Below are 14,876 nucleotides of genomic sequence, written 5' to 3' on the forward strand. Positions count from 1 at the left end.
ATAATATACACTATCTGTTGCTTGTGGGGGTAAAGTTTTCCTTTAACTCGGTGTAAAAAAAACATTCACTTCCTGTCTCGTAGATACAGGGAAGTATATAGCAGAATACAAGAAATGGGAGGGGCTCCTGAAGATTGTGCGGAAATTAATGGAAATGGAACCAGTTTTTACATTCCAAAGCAGAATATTTTTCCAAAACCATCAGAAAATTTTGACTTGTATAAAATCATGTGGGGCAGTTTATACTGTCACTGGACAGTCTAAATGTGAGAAATTTGCCATTTTTGGTTACATTTCTTGTTACAGCTATACTGAATATTTCTAAAAAAAAAAAATATTATTTTTCATCAAATCGGTCTCGTTCAGCTCATCTCCGTTTCAACTTTTTTGGATCACGCCACACTGCTAGAATTTTACTGTATTTTTTTAAAACAACATTTGGATGACTAAAATTGGAAAGATTATTTCCTGCGGGAAAATTAAGATCTTTTCTGTTGTTGTTTCATTTTGTTTAGCAAATTGAATATAAAAAAATAATTGAAAAATAATTGAAATGTACCAACTCATCCAGAAAATCTGCATCATAAAAATTGTTTTAAGGGATGGGATTTCGCTAACATGATCATTTTCCTTCTGCACTTGCCACTTATCACGTGACGTTGATGGAATCAAAATCCATGATTTTAAGAGATTTTCCATTTTGCTGAAAATATCAAAATCTTCCGAAATAAAATGATTCAGTTTTAACCATAAATGAATAGGAGAATATGTTATTCTGTGTTTTTTTTGTTTTTTTTTAGGAAGGCTAAGGAGTATTTTTTATTTAAAAAAACACAAGGGAGAAAATGAGATTGCAAAAAAAACACCATCACAATTAAAAAAAACACCCTAGAGAAAAAATATTTTGCTGTCAACTGCAGCACAATCACAATTCAAAAAAGTTCATTCTATCGTCCTTCTGTAAATACACTGTACTCAGAAACACAGAGCCAATTCCATGGATAATACCCTATATATATATATATATATATATATATATATATATATATATATATATATATATATATATATATATATATATATATATATTATGCATGGCAGTATTACACAGTTACTGCAAGCGCTACTTAATCATGTTATTAAACAATGAGTTCATTCATCAGCTGACTTCTGCTAAACTGTTTAAATAGGGAGAACCGGCCGAGTGGAGAATAGCAAGGGACAGACAGACACTGCTTTCAATAGTAGTTGCATTTGCACATAACTTTAAGAATTCTTGTAATGAATAGATATTGGGAAGTTGCTTAGAATGACATTTTCTTTCATAGGCAACATATGTTAAGGTTTATATGGCGTTTATTTCATGTAGTGCCACAGGTGGACCGTACCCATCTCTGCCCATGTAATCCGGCCATATTCCAGTCTGTCCCAGTCGTTAATCAGCTGCAAGCAAATGAGAAATAAATGCAGATTGAGGAGTGAGGGAGGGAAACTGCAGTTGTAGCGAGTCGGCACAGGCGTCCCTTCTGCTGGCACTGCTTGCAGACAACACTAGCGAGTGCCAAGCTTCACCAGTTCACTCATTCAAACAAGTGTGGCGATCTGACTTGAGAACAGAGTGTGCCGTCTCACTCCGCCTGCCTGGGACTCGCTGGCCAGTGCTGCTTCAGGCATTTCATTCACATTTCTCCTGCTTCCCTTCTCACTTCTCTCCCCCCACTCACACACTCACACACATACACTTACATCTATCAAAAACACTCACTCTCTTGTGTCCCTGCATCCCTCTCTGGTGTAACATGGGGATCCCTCTCCCTCCCTCAACCAGGGGATTGTTGTAGCACTTGTGTAGAGGCTTTGCTGCCTGTGCCTGGGAGAGGAAGCACAAGAGGAGACAAGATTTCCATCCCTCGCTCACAGCTGTGCCTGCCGAGATAAAGCAAAGTCACTGGGAGACAAACCTTAAAGCAGTGAAGGACCAAGCAGCCAAGAACAGCACCAAGAACCTCTGCTGCTTGCTGGACTCTCGCTCTGTCTTTTCTTCAGCTCCTTACAATCCAGTTTTGGGGGGATAACTAGGGGTTCAGGCTCTCTCCTTTCACCTTCTTTATAAGAAAAGGGCAGTGTGATCCTAAAAGGGGGAGCAGGGTCAGGGGGGTTCTATAAGCATCTCTACAGCCCCTTAACCCTGTCTCCCCAAATTTTCTTGCCAATGCCCATCGAGATAGTCTGCAAGATCAAGTTTGCAGATGAGGATGGGAATCAGAAGGAGAAGGAGGAAGGGGAAAGCGAGAGTCTGATTGGGGATGAGGTACCAGCAGCCGGACGGGACTTAGCCACCTTCGCCAGCACTAGCACCCTCCATGGGCTGCGGCACATCTTCCAAACTGGCAGACTGGGCATCAAGCAAAGTCTGTGGGCACTGGCATTCTTGGCTTCGCTGTTGTTTTTTTTATCCCAGGTGGTGAAATGTGCTTTATACTACCTGGAGCACCCCCATGTCACCGCTGTGGATGAGGAGGTGATGGGGGAGATGATTTTTCCAGCCATCACCATCTGTAATATCAACCGCTTCCGCCACTCAGCTCTGACGGATCCTGACATTTATCACCTGGCTAATCTCACAGGCCTGCCGCCCAAAGACCGGGAAGGGCACCGAGACTCGGATTTAATGTATGATGATCCTGACATGCTGGACATTGTGAATAGGACTGGGCATCAGCTGGCAGAGATGCTGAAGAGCTGCAACTTTAGTGGGGATAGCTGTTCTGCACATAACTTCTCCGTGGTGAGTCCCCCCCACTTACTTTTAAAAATGCTTGTTCTATAATGACCCCAGATGGAACAAGAGTATAGTGACAATGTAGCCAGAGTAACCCAAAGTGCTGTCTCCCTGGCTAAAGAGCATACAATGAGATAACATATTTTCCTTACTGATGTTCCCAATATCAGACTATTATGGTATGGCAGCAGAGTATTTTGGTATGACAGCAGAGTATTATGTTAGGGCAATAGGAGAACAAGAAGCATAGAGAGAAGTCAGTTAAATGGACTTTTTTCTGAAGAGCTGTGTTTTTTTGTGTGTTGATTGTAGCAAGGCATACAGCTGCTTCATTTACTTCATTGGTACTTCGTGACCTAGGGTGCATAGTGATGCAGGATGAGGGGCACCCTAATATAAAAGGGTAACTCTTCCATGCCCTCTCCGTAGAGCCTGTTACACAGTGCCTGTGTGGAGATTTATATTAAAGGAATGAACTGTGAATAAGGCTATTTGGAAATTAAGTCTCACTGACACTTTCTGGCTAAAGGAAAAAGTATATCTTCCATGTTAAAGGATTCATTGACTTCCACGGCACAAGCTGCGTCGTCACATCAATAGGGGTTAATTTGCCTCAGGGGTGATTATATGAGCTGGCAGGGAATGCAGATTGTTAAATCCCATTCTTGGGGAAGATACTTGTCTCTGGATTTGTTTTAACCAATACAGTAAGCATTGGGGGGGTCATATATTTAATCGGCAAGGATTAAAGGATATATATACCCCAATTTCCCAGACTGCACTGGAACACTCTCCTCTGCACTAAATGAACTTTTTATTTTACAAGCCTTTTGCATTTGGTGGAAACACAGGGGGAAAAAAACTATTTTAGTAAAAATATGTAATGTTGTCCAAATACATGCAGGAGTGTGTATAGTAATGCAGCATATTGCTCTGATGAAAATAGACTTTGACTGTTAGCTAGTGTGTATAGTAATTCAAGATATTGGCAGGTAGGGGTACAATTTTATGATCATGTGTATAGTAAAGCAGAGGTGTTATAACTCTGACACAGTATGGATAGCGAGGCGGTGGCTTATCTTTATGGGGAGCAGATGGGGATGGCCTTCAGACCCTATACCAACCCAGCCAGCCACAATTCCTGCATGTGTCCTGCAATTCTTCCCTGTCATTTACATGGGGGGACAACCAGTGGCGTAACTAGATATGACGGGGCCCCACAGCAAATTATTTTTCAGGTCCCTAAAATGTCTAGAGCTTGACATTTATTACCAATATTTATTGAAATTGCTTTTGAATTAGGGCCTCCTGGGGCCCCTATACCTCCTAGGCCACCCTGCAGCCGCAGGGTCTGCTTCCTCTGTAGTTACGCCCCTGGGGACAACTATGGATAGCAGAGGGGCCCATGGAGTCCTGTGTTATGCCAATGTAAGGTGCTATTAATAGGCAAAATATTGTATTGGATAGGGGCTGGAATTTTAGTAAATTTTGTATAGTAAGGCAAAAAAGTATGAGGAATGGATTGTCAGTATGGCATAGTTCATATTGTAAAAAAAGTAAAATGGTGTTGAGGGAAGGGCCTATACTTGTGTGTGTATAGAAAGGCAAGATAATGTCAGGTAAATGGCTGCAACTGTTTTCCCATGTGTACCATAAGGTATAATGGCATTAGGGGAAGGCTCTATGAGTAAGTGGTTGTGTGTAAAGTGAGGCAAGATTGTGTCAGCAACATCTGAATGCTAGAATTCAAATACTGGGGGCATTAAGAATGGTATCTTGCCCCCCTCCAACCACCACCACTAAGGAGAGTCCAGTCACATGTACAGAAGCAATTTATTAAGTTCCATATAATGCAGGTCAATAGCGCCAAGGGTTTATTAGACTGTAGATCATACGGGGGATATTGACTAAATGCATTGAGAAAAGCAGCCATCTGATAAATGTCATTTCCGAGCCTTTATACACTGTTGATATTCTGCAGCTGCTAATTCATATTGACTCCTATACAATGACTAATGGGGTGTGTTCGATAGCTGTGCCATGGATAATGCAGCACCCACAGATTTCATGTCAGAGTTTCCACCTTACCCCCAAATTGGTGTATAGTAAATATAACCTTTTAAAACCTTTCAATAATTTAATCGCTTGAAAGTTGTAATGGATCTAAGTAACCGCCAAGAGGCACTGTCCTGTTATTTGCTTATTTAGTGCAGTTTTACAGTCGCTTCTAGTGGCGATTGCTGGTACTGCAGATGATTTAGTTGCACACACAGTCAGGACAGAAGCAGAGTCAGTATAACCAGTATAATGGGGCACAGTATATTTCACAGTGCAGGATATTCCTACTAATAATGCGGGCATTAAAAATGGAATTAAAATCCTGAGAATTATGTAGCCGAGTGGAGAGACTTTAGCACCAGGTCTAAAATCTCACCTTTCACTCTGGGGCATTGCACGGTGCAAGCTAATGAGTTGCTGAGAATTAAAGATCCTTTATTAATACAAGACTTATTTTTAGGCACCAAGTCTGGGACCCTTCTTGTACCTTACTTGTTTTGTATTATGTCTTGTGTTCAATAAAATCCTTCTTTTGTTAAAAGAGTCATCACGTGAAAGATTAATACACTTGACGAAAATGAGAGCAAATGTCCCTGGATAGGAAAGGAATTCCCATCACAGGCTGGAGAACAACATATGTAGGAATGTTTGGGAATACTTTAAGGGCCACTCTGCACTGAACCAAAGATGCAGATAAGCTGAAATAAATGATTACTTTAAAAAAGCATAATTGAGTTGAGCCACTGTGTCTAGAATGACCCCTGTTTAGCCATATGGCAGCCCCTGTCAGGGTTTATACTGCACAGTCTGCTGTCCTTGATTTGGGGAGGCTCATGAAAGGGGTGGTTCACCTTCAAACAACTAGTTGTTTTAAGATAGATCACCAAAAATAACGACTTTTATCAAATACTTTCTATTTAATATGTGTCACCGTTTTTCTAATATTGAAGTGTAAAGTGTAATTTTTCACAGCTCTGGGAAGGGGGGTCGCCGACCCTGCAGACTTCTAAATTGATACATTTAGTTGATACATTTCTTATCTTTGTCCCTGCTGAGCAGAATCTCTGGGTTTCATTAAAGGCAGCTGTTAGAATTGATACAATTGTTGCTAATACTCCAGAGATGCTGCTGAGAAATGTATCAACTAAATGTTTCAAAATTGTAACAGTTTAGAGTCTGCACCTGAATTACTGAGCTGCCAGACTCAAACACCAGAGACAGGAACATTCAACTTTAAACAACTTTTGAAAAAACGGTAAAAAATAAACAATGGAAAGTAATTATTTCTGGGGAACAATCTGAAAACAACTGAACTATAAAAAAGTGTTTGGAAGGTGATCAACATTTTCTATCTTCATGCCAATTCCATGTATAATACCCCAGAACACATGGCAGGATAAATACTTTTGCAATTGCATGCAGAATGTCCACAGTAAACACAGCATGGAAAATACAGTGCCAATTTTATGTATAATGCCCTAGAACACATAGCAGGATAAACACAGTGCAAATACCATGTATAATACACCAAGACACAACGCAGGAAAAAAATAGTGCAAATTTTATATCTAATGCCCTAGAAAACACGGCAGGATAAACACTAATTCCATGTATAATACCCCAAGACACCAGTCAGAAAAACAATTGTGCCAATTCCATGGATAATACCCCAGAACACATGACAAGATAAATACAGTGCCAAGTCAATACATAATACCCCCAGAACACATGACAAACTACAGTGCTAACTTGCTTCTATAAACACACAATAGGATAAATACTGTGCCAGTTCCATGGACAATATATCTGTCCTGTGTGTTTGAGGTAAACCCAAATGCAAAAATGTATGTAAGACACAAGGAGCAGTGATAGGTGGACTGACACCTTGCCCTTATGCCTTACACCCTTTCTGGAGGAACCTATGCTTGTACCACAGATGCAGCCCTTGGCCTTAACGGCTTCCAAGTTACAAAGAAGTTAAGGAATGTGCTGTGTTTACATTGTGCTCAGTTGCTGGGAGATGTGACTTTGCGGAGCACCTTGGTCACCCTGATCCATCAAACAAATCGAAGCCATCATCCTTCTTGTCTTGTTACTAAGAAGGGCTTAGAGTTGCCACAGATCAGTCTCATGTGAGGCATTATGGGCCTGTATGTGAAGGTGCAGGCAGAGTGTGTTTATTATTAAGTTTCTTTTCATGGTCACTGGCTGACTGTCATGTTCCAACTGGATTTACAGGCAGTTGGATAGGTTTAGATTGAAATTTGGGTGACCATTGTGGGTTAGGGTTGAGTGGGGCTATACACCCCTCCTCTGCTCCCAAAGATTCCCTGTCTTGGAACTAGAGAAGTAGCTTAAAGAGCAAGAAGACAAAGGTTGGGGACGGGTTAAGGTTTTGCAGGTTAGGGCTAGTTGTGAGATGAGTTTTTCCTAACCCATACAACACTATTGGCATCCCAAGTACCGAGTGCCCTACAATGTGTACAACAGCCTCCTTTGTAAGGCTATCTCAATACAGATTACCCCATGTGACATGCTTCCGAGATGACTTTCCCTTGGGGCGAGTCTTAGAACCAGCAGAACAAATGGAATGTGAGCAATAACTGCCCTGACTCATCTCCCCACAGGTGACATGAAGTTATTTGGAGGAAATGAGTGGATTTATGGCTCTTGTAACTGCACCAGGCAGGGAATCATTGCAAGGAAGATTTCAGCTCCCAGGTTTTAATCTACAAGCTCCATGCGTTCCTAGTACGGAAACAACTCTCTGATTAGAGGGTAGAGAGGTGCATGGTGGGCTTTAGCTTTGTCTTTAGTGGTGGGCAGTCAAGCCCTGAAGAACACTGTGCACTAGACTGCACATTAGTCAGGGCCTCTCAATGAGACCTCTGAAGAACAATGTACACTAGACTGCACATTACTCAGGGCCCCTTTACTAGGATTTTTGAAGAAAATTGTGCACTAGTCTGCATGTTTGTCAAGAAAACTCACTGGGATCTTTGGAGAACATTGTGGACTAGACTGCATGTTAGTAAGGGCTCCTCGTTGGGACCCTCCCACAACTGTGTGCACCAGACTGCTTATTTGTCAGGGCCACTCACACTGGCTATTCATTATTCCTTGCTGAAAAGACAGTGTCAGTGATGACTTTCCTCTAACACTAAGCAGTAGAAAAGCTGGCATCTAGGCACTCAAGAAGAGACCATAATTAAGTGCAATTGGGGCATGATGCATAGTCAAGTGGAGATGCTGGACTTTTCAATGTAATTTCAATAACAATTTTTAACTTTTATTTCTGTGACCCTTGTGGAATCCTTGAGTGTCTGGATGCCCCTTTTCTGCTGCTGTTGGTTATCCGCTCCCTGAGCTGAGGGTCTGGGGTTAGTGCCCCATGACCATTAATTTTACCTTGGGCAGTGTAAGCTTGACTTAAAGCTGGTTTTATGTTCCCTCTTTCTTGGTTATTTGAAGTAATCCTGTAAGTGTAGTTTCCATTGTTTCATCTCTATGTATATTATTATGACAAACCCATATCCCATACAGCAAGGGAACACTAATGCTTTAAATTTGAGCCTCCTATCTAGCTTCCAGCCTAATCCAATTTCAGCATTGAATGAGTTAATGGTGCCTAGTGGAATGATAAGAGGTATCAGCAGAATTTGCCGACCCATAGTATCCTCTTGGGTTGATCCAGTACAAAATCAGCCCAGGGATATTAACTGCGCCGTGCACCTTGTGTTACAGTTGGCTGGCACGAGATCTCCTGCCTAGGAAAGAACTGCAGATTTCAGCAGCTGCCCGCTCTGGCAGATAAGCTGACTCCCTGCTCAGATCCGGGGGGAACCCCTTACTTTTCTCTGTAAGAAACATGAGATGCAAAGCTTTGTTTTCCACAATACACAGGAACCCCTCAGAGTGACATTATCCTTAGTGCTGATCTTGGTTTCTGTCTGGCATATTTGCTTTTCAGTGGATACCTCAATTGCAACGTGGTTCTTCAGGTCTCTGGGCTACAATTATAGGTTTATATGTTCAAGTCCCTTTTCACCCCTAGGTGGGTAAATGCTAGGTGTGTCTGTGGGTTAAGCCATTAAAGCATAAGGCTGCTATTTCATTCCTCTGGGGTTTGGCCACTGCTGGTGCCACGAGCTATGATTAGCAGGCAGAGGGGGCTCAGCTTAACGGGACACCATAATAGAACCCTGATGTGATTCGCTATCCTTCTTACTCAGGGATCAGGTACCTGATAGCAGTGGCATACTGACAGGAGATCAATAAAGGTGTTCTGCTAGTGCTATACCATCAAACACGAGGTTGGGTTCAAGCCCAAATGTTGTGCTTGGGCCCATGTGCATCTAAATTCCAAATAGAAACAAGGTAACATGTATCAGTATAGAAGCAAATTCTTTGATGGAACATGCAGCCGATCAAATCTCTCTTCTGTAAGCAACCCTCTTGAATGTTGGCAGATAGAAAGCCAGTGCAGTTTCATAAAAAGAAGGGCTACAGTAAGTTACACTGACATAAGGTACAATTTTATGCAACTGGTAATACTAATATTAATTAGAATTCAGTGTCAGGTAGCAGCTATGAAAGCTACCAAAATAACATGGATAAAGGACATAGTATTCAGCCAGCATAATTAAGCCTCACATGGCCACTGTCTGCTAACAAGAAAGGGAAGGACCAGTAAAGATTTGAAGAACTAAATAAATAGATTTTGCAACATACAAGGAAATGATTAATCAGTTGGGGTTGTTAGGAATGGTGCTTCCTAAACAGGATCAGATCAGGGGGTACAAGATCAATGACCAAAGGAGGTTTTAGCCATCAGCATAAGAGGGGTTCCTTTACTCTCAGGCCATGGAATTTCCTTCCATGTGAGCTCTGTGGTGGTAGGAACTAGCTAAGCAACTCTGCATTCTAACAATCCCTGAGAGTACAGGCAGTGGCTGTCACACTAATCCATAGGAATGATCTGGGAATCAGAGAGAAAATCCATATTCCCGAAAGATGTGTTGCCTCTGCATCATCTTGTCCCCAGCTGTATCAATTCTCCATGCTAACGTGTGGCTATCCATCACCGCTCCATCCCACTGCCTTGTGCCTCCAAGCTGAATTTCTGTCTACCTTGATTACAGGCACAAGTCGGGCTGCACTAAACAAAGGACACCCCAAAGTCATCAATCTGTAGCCAAATTGGTCTCGTCTTATAAACGCTCCACTTTGCATATACCGCATTATACACACGTGCAACATTATCATCTGTGCACACCGTACACCACTTGTAGCTTGGGTCACAGCAATTAAATCATTAAATTAACAAAGCCACTTTGTTAGGTTAATATAGGTGACGAGACTGGGTACAGTCTGGGTACCTTTAAAGCTTTCCAAGGCAGAAAAGACATGTGCCTAGGGTGCAACTGGGGTGGGAGAGCTAGGGCATTAGGCACATTCCTAAGTGATGGCAATTTTGATGTATAATACCCCAGAACATTACAAGATGAATGCAGTGCCAATCCCATGCATATTGCCCCCAACAAATGGTAGTATAAGTACAGTTTCAGTTTCATGTATAATTACCCCAAGACACATGACAAGATACATACAGTGCCAATTCTATATATAATACCCCCAGAATACATGTGTAACGCTAATCTGGGCTATCCAGACCACAGATAGTTAATGTCCAGCTAAATGGTAATGAGCATGGGTTATATTAAACTCACACATCAGGATCAGGGCCTTCACTAAGTGGAATCTATCCCTTTAAGGTGTAGTGCAACTACAACACACAGGTTACTGTACATAAAAATAGAGTGATTGGACGCCAGGAGGTTCTTATGATGAGATAAAAGGGGATTTATTAGCAGAAGCAATGACCACAGGTTAACTTACAGTTGGTAAGAGGCAGATGTAGCATATCACAGAGGAGGGAGGATAGCAGAGGATGATACAACAAAATGAAGACTGTCACTCCCATAAGGCATAGTAGTCAAGTGTACATCAATTCCCAGAAGATATACCTCTGTGGGGATCGAGATAACGAGTGAAGTAGTTAGGGAGACGAAGTCTAAAGCCTAACACCCTATCCACTGCACTAAAGGCAAACAAAGAAGCCTTTGGGAAGCTACTCCCTGCTACTATCCTTGATGGAGCACACAGCTGCTCATGCTATATAAAGCTGTCTATCTCACTCTCCTAGAGAGTCTATTACAGATCTGCCCTAATGATAGCTAACCTCATTCACTGGGTTTCCTGGTCCCCGACTTAATCACCAAAGGTACAGGTCCCTTTGGGGCAATGGCTTTACTGGGCCTTGGTGGTCCCAGGCTTAATGGGAACACCTAGCTGGAAGGACACCAGGAGCCAAAGAGGAAGAGGCCACTCCTTTCCTACACTATATAGGAGTGTGACAGGAAGTGGTCATTACACCTTTGGCCAATAACAAGTGGTGTACTAAAGGGAATGTTACAGGGTTTATACCCAATAACAAAGGAGTACAGAAAGAAGGTAGGGATTAAACTCTATAGGGCCATAGCAATCCTATAGGTCCCTATACATGTATAAAAACAGTGTTAATTTCATGTACCTCAGAAGACATGGCAGGATAAATGCAGTACCAATTCCACATACAATGCCCCTAGAATACATGGTAGTATAGATACAGTGCCAATTTCATGTATAATTACCCCAGGACACATGACATGCCAATTATATGTCTAATGCCCCTAGAACACATGGTAGAATAAATACAGTGTCAGTTTCATGCTAATACCCCAGAACACATGGCGGGATAAATATAGTGCCAATATTCCAAAACACACAGAAGTATAAATACTTGGAAAATTCATTGGTGCTGGTTTTGGGGAGGGTTAGCCTTGCAAAGCCTTAATTAAAATCTACCTGTACCTGTTTTATCTATTCAAAGCGGGTTATGTGACAGTTGTTGGCAAGCATCTAAGTGTTCATATGGTAGGAGTTCTACTGGTTTAGTTTATATGCCTACCACAGCAGCTGGCATTTGGGTTACTGTTGGGTTTCTACTCTTGGATCAGGTTCCAAACTTAAAGTGTCAAGGGGTGGCAATAACAGGTTTTAGTGTTTTGGACTGGGAGACCTGGGGCTGAATGTAGACTTTGAAAAGTTATTTATGAACCCCATGGACAACACTGGTTTACATTATACTATACCCAAATAAAGGGTAACTATTCATTTAGTGTGCCCGGTTATGTTGGAGGTCATTCCCTTCTTGCAATCCTCTCTCTCTCCAGAATAAGCTCTCCTATGAGCAGAAACCTAATTTCCCACGTTTTTACCATATTTACATTTCCTTATTTTGCTAATTCCGTGCCTTTCCGGTCCCCGCTGTGCAGCACTGCAGCAAATCTTGGGTCTTTATAAATAAATGATGATAAAGAATTAGAGCAAATCAGGCAAATGCGGCAACTATTATCCTAAATGAATCCGTGTTGTCTCTATCCAACTGATTCCAAATGTACCTCCGCCTGGGTATGCAGCAATTGCATGGCTACCAGGAAATGGCTTTTTTTCATAAACGTAACTTATAGTTAAAATTTGTATTTTTAAACACTTGTCTTAATCAGTTCTATACAGTAGCGCATATGTCCCGGGCAACTCTCTGTCAGGGTGGACCCCTGTAGTATAATCTACTCTCATATCATGCACACAAGTAGATCTCGCAATAACTTGGACACCAGTGGTTCTTATACAGTAGTTAACTGTTTATTTACTGAAACACCTGACATTCTATTTGGAGGATATTTGAGAATGGTACAGTTATAATGGATCAGTAAATGTCTCACAAGTATATTCTATTGACAGTAGCGGTTAGGCAGGATTAGCTACAACCATTGGGTAATCACTCCAAAGTGTCCAATCCCTGAGTACAAGGCCCTCTAGTGAAACTTGTGTACACTTCAGTCCCTACACTGCTTGGTGAGACCCAGGGATATTATTAACCCATCTGCTTTCCTCATTGAAGCTTTAGGCTACTTGCTAACTACCCTGAGCCTAACTCCCACGATAGACTGAACTATAACAAGATCTTCCCCTACTAAAGGCTACATTCACTTCCAACTCTTCGGCAGCATCCACTCCCTCAAAAAAGTAGTGTCCAAAGAGGAAGAACCTCATGGTGACTATCATCTTAAACACCAAAGTCACCTTACACCCCTGGCCAATAGAGGGACTATCAGGGTACTCTAACCTGGAAAGGGAAACATCTCCCTTCTGCCAACTCTGAACAAGTCTAACCCTGAGCTACAATTAACTCATACTGGAGTACCTGAGCTATAGGGAACATCCCTGCACAAATATTTATAAATTAATGCAGGTTTCTGTATCCATATAATTATATAAAGGCACAATGCTGCAGGCTGAGTTATACAGAAAACTAAGGGATACTATAAGGGATAATGTACCCCCTACTGTAAATTATGAGGATATTTGAAGTCACTGAGGGGTTATGTGACCATATAAAGGCACAAGACTGCAGACTGAGTTATACAGGAAAATCTAAGTATCATTCATGTTTTATAAGGGATAATGTACCCCTACTGTAAATTATAAGTATATTAGAAGTCACTGAGGGGTTCTGTGACCATATAAAGGCACAAGGCTGCAGGCTGAGTTATACAGGGAAATCTGAGTATCATTCATATATTATAAGGGATAAAGTATACCCTACTGTAGAATATAAGGATATTTGAAGTAACTGGGGGTTCTTTGATAGGGATGTAGCGAACGGCGGAAAAAATGTTCGCGAACATATTCGTGAACTTGCGTCAAAAATGCGAACGGTTCGCGAACGTCGCGAACCCCATAGACTTCAATGGGAAGGCGAATTTTAAAAGCTAGAAAAGACATTTCTGGCCAGAAAAATGATTTTAAAGTTGTTTAAAGGGTGCAACGACCTGGACAGTGGCATGCCAGAGGGGGATCAAGGGCAAAAATGTATCTGAAAAATACATTGTTGACACAGCGCTGCGTTTTGTGCTGTAAAGGGCAGAAATCACACTACGTCACTCAGGTGATGTTTCTGGACACGGAATGTGAAAAAGCTCACACAGCTAGGTGGCACTTGGTTAAAGACTGGGCAAACAATGCCTGCAAGGGCAAAGTATACAGTAGTGGATACGGAATATATTATTGCTGCTGTTAAAACATCACTCAGGTGATGTTTACGGACACGGAATTATTATTGTTATTTAGACAGAATGTGAAAAAGCTCACACAGCTAGGTGGCACTTGCATACCTCCCAACTGTCCCTCTTTTGACCACTCAACCCCCTGTCCCTCTTTTGTACTGGAAAGTCCCTCTTTTCTCTGCACTGAACAGCCAGAAAAAAAACAGTTTCTAACTTAATTAGCTTTTGGCAGAGAGCTCAGAACAGCTAACAGGTGCAAATAAGATACTTTGTAACAATTTTGACTCTGGTTGGTGCTGGTAGTGGTGAACTACTAGGAGGAGCAGCACACCAGTCCCTCTTTTCTCTGAACTGAACAGCCAGAAAAAAAAATCAGTTTCTAACTTAATTAGCTTTTGGCAGAGAGCTCAGAACAGCAAACAGGTGCAAATAAGATACTTTGTAACAATTTTGACTCTGGTTGGTGCTGGTAGTGGTGAACTACTAGGACGAGCAGCACACCAGTCCCACTCCCCAACACAGCTAGACTAATAGCACTGGGCTCTTACAGTAGCAAAGTAAAAAAAACAAAAAAGAAAATAAAAGCAGTCCTTACAAGGACTATTGGGTTACAGGCAGCAGTCAGCAGATGAGAGATCAGCAGCAGGACAGCTGCCCACAGCAGCTACATACAGAGCACTGCAGTAGAAGGTAGATTACTAGCCAGCAAAGCTACCTAACCTAAAATGTCCCTCAAATCCCTGCAGAGTTCTGTCCCTACGATACAGAGCAGTATCAAGTAGATTACTAGCCAGCAAAGTTACTATCAACTGTCCCTCAAATCACTAAACAGCTCTCTCCCTACACTAGCTCTTCCAAGCACACAC

General features: G+C 41.8%; 1 protein-coding gene across 1 annotated transcript in view; it reads left to right on the forward strand.

The window, feature by feature from the left end:
* The first annotated feature begins 1,385 nt into the window (after nucleotides 1-1,385).
* The window catches only part of asic4.L (acid sensing ion channel subunit family member 4 L homeolog), a 111,065-nt gene continuing 97,574 nt past the window's right edge, over nucleotides 1,386-14,876 (forward strand). Inside the window, exon 1 of the mRNA XM_018235708.2 lies at nucleotides 1,386-2,788. Coding sequence (XP_018091197.1) covers nucleotides 2,213-2,788 — 576 coding nt within the window. The 5' untranslated portion in view covers nucleotides 1,386-2,212. The remainder of the gene's footprint in view (nucleotides 2,789-14,876) is intronic.

The sequence above is a fragment of the Xenopus laevis genome, chromosome 9_10L (genome assembly GCF_017654675.1).
Source record: "Xenopus laevis strain J_2021 chromosome 9_10L, Xenopus_laevis_v10.1, whole genome shotgun sequence".
NCBI classification, from domain to species: domain Eukaryota; kingdom Metazoa; phylum Chordata; class Amphibia; order Anura; family Pipidae; genus Xenopus; species Xenopus laevis.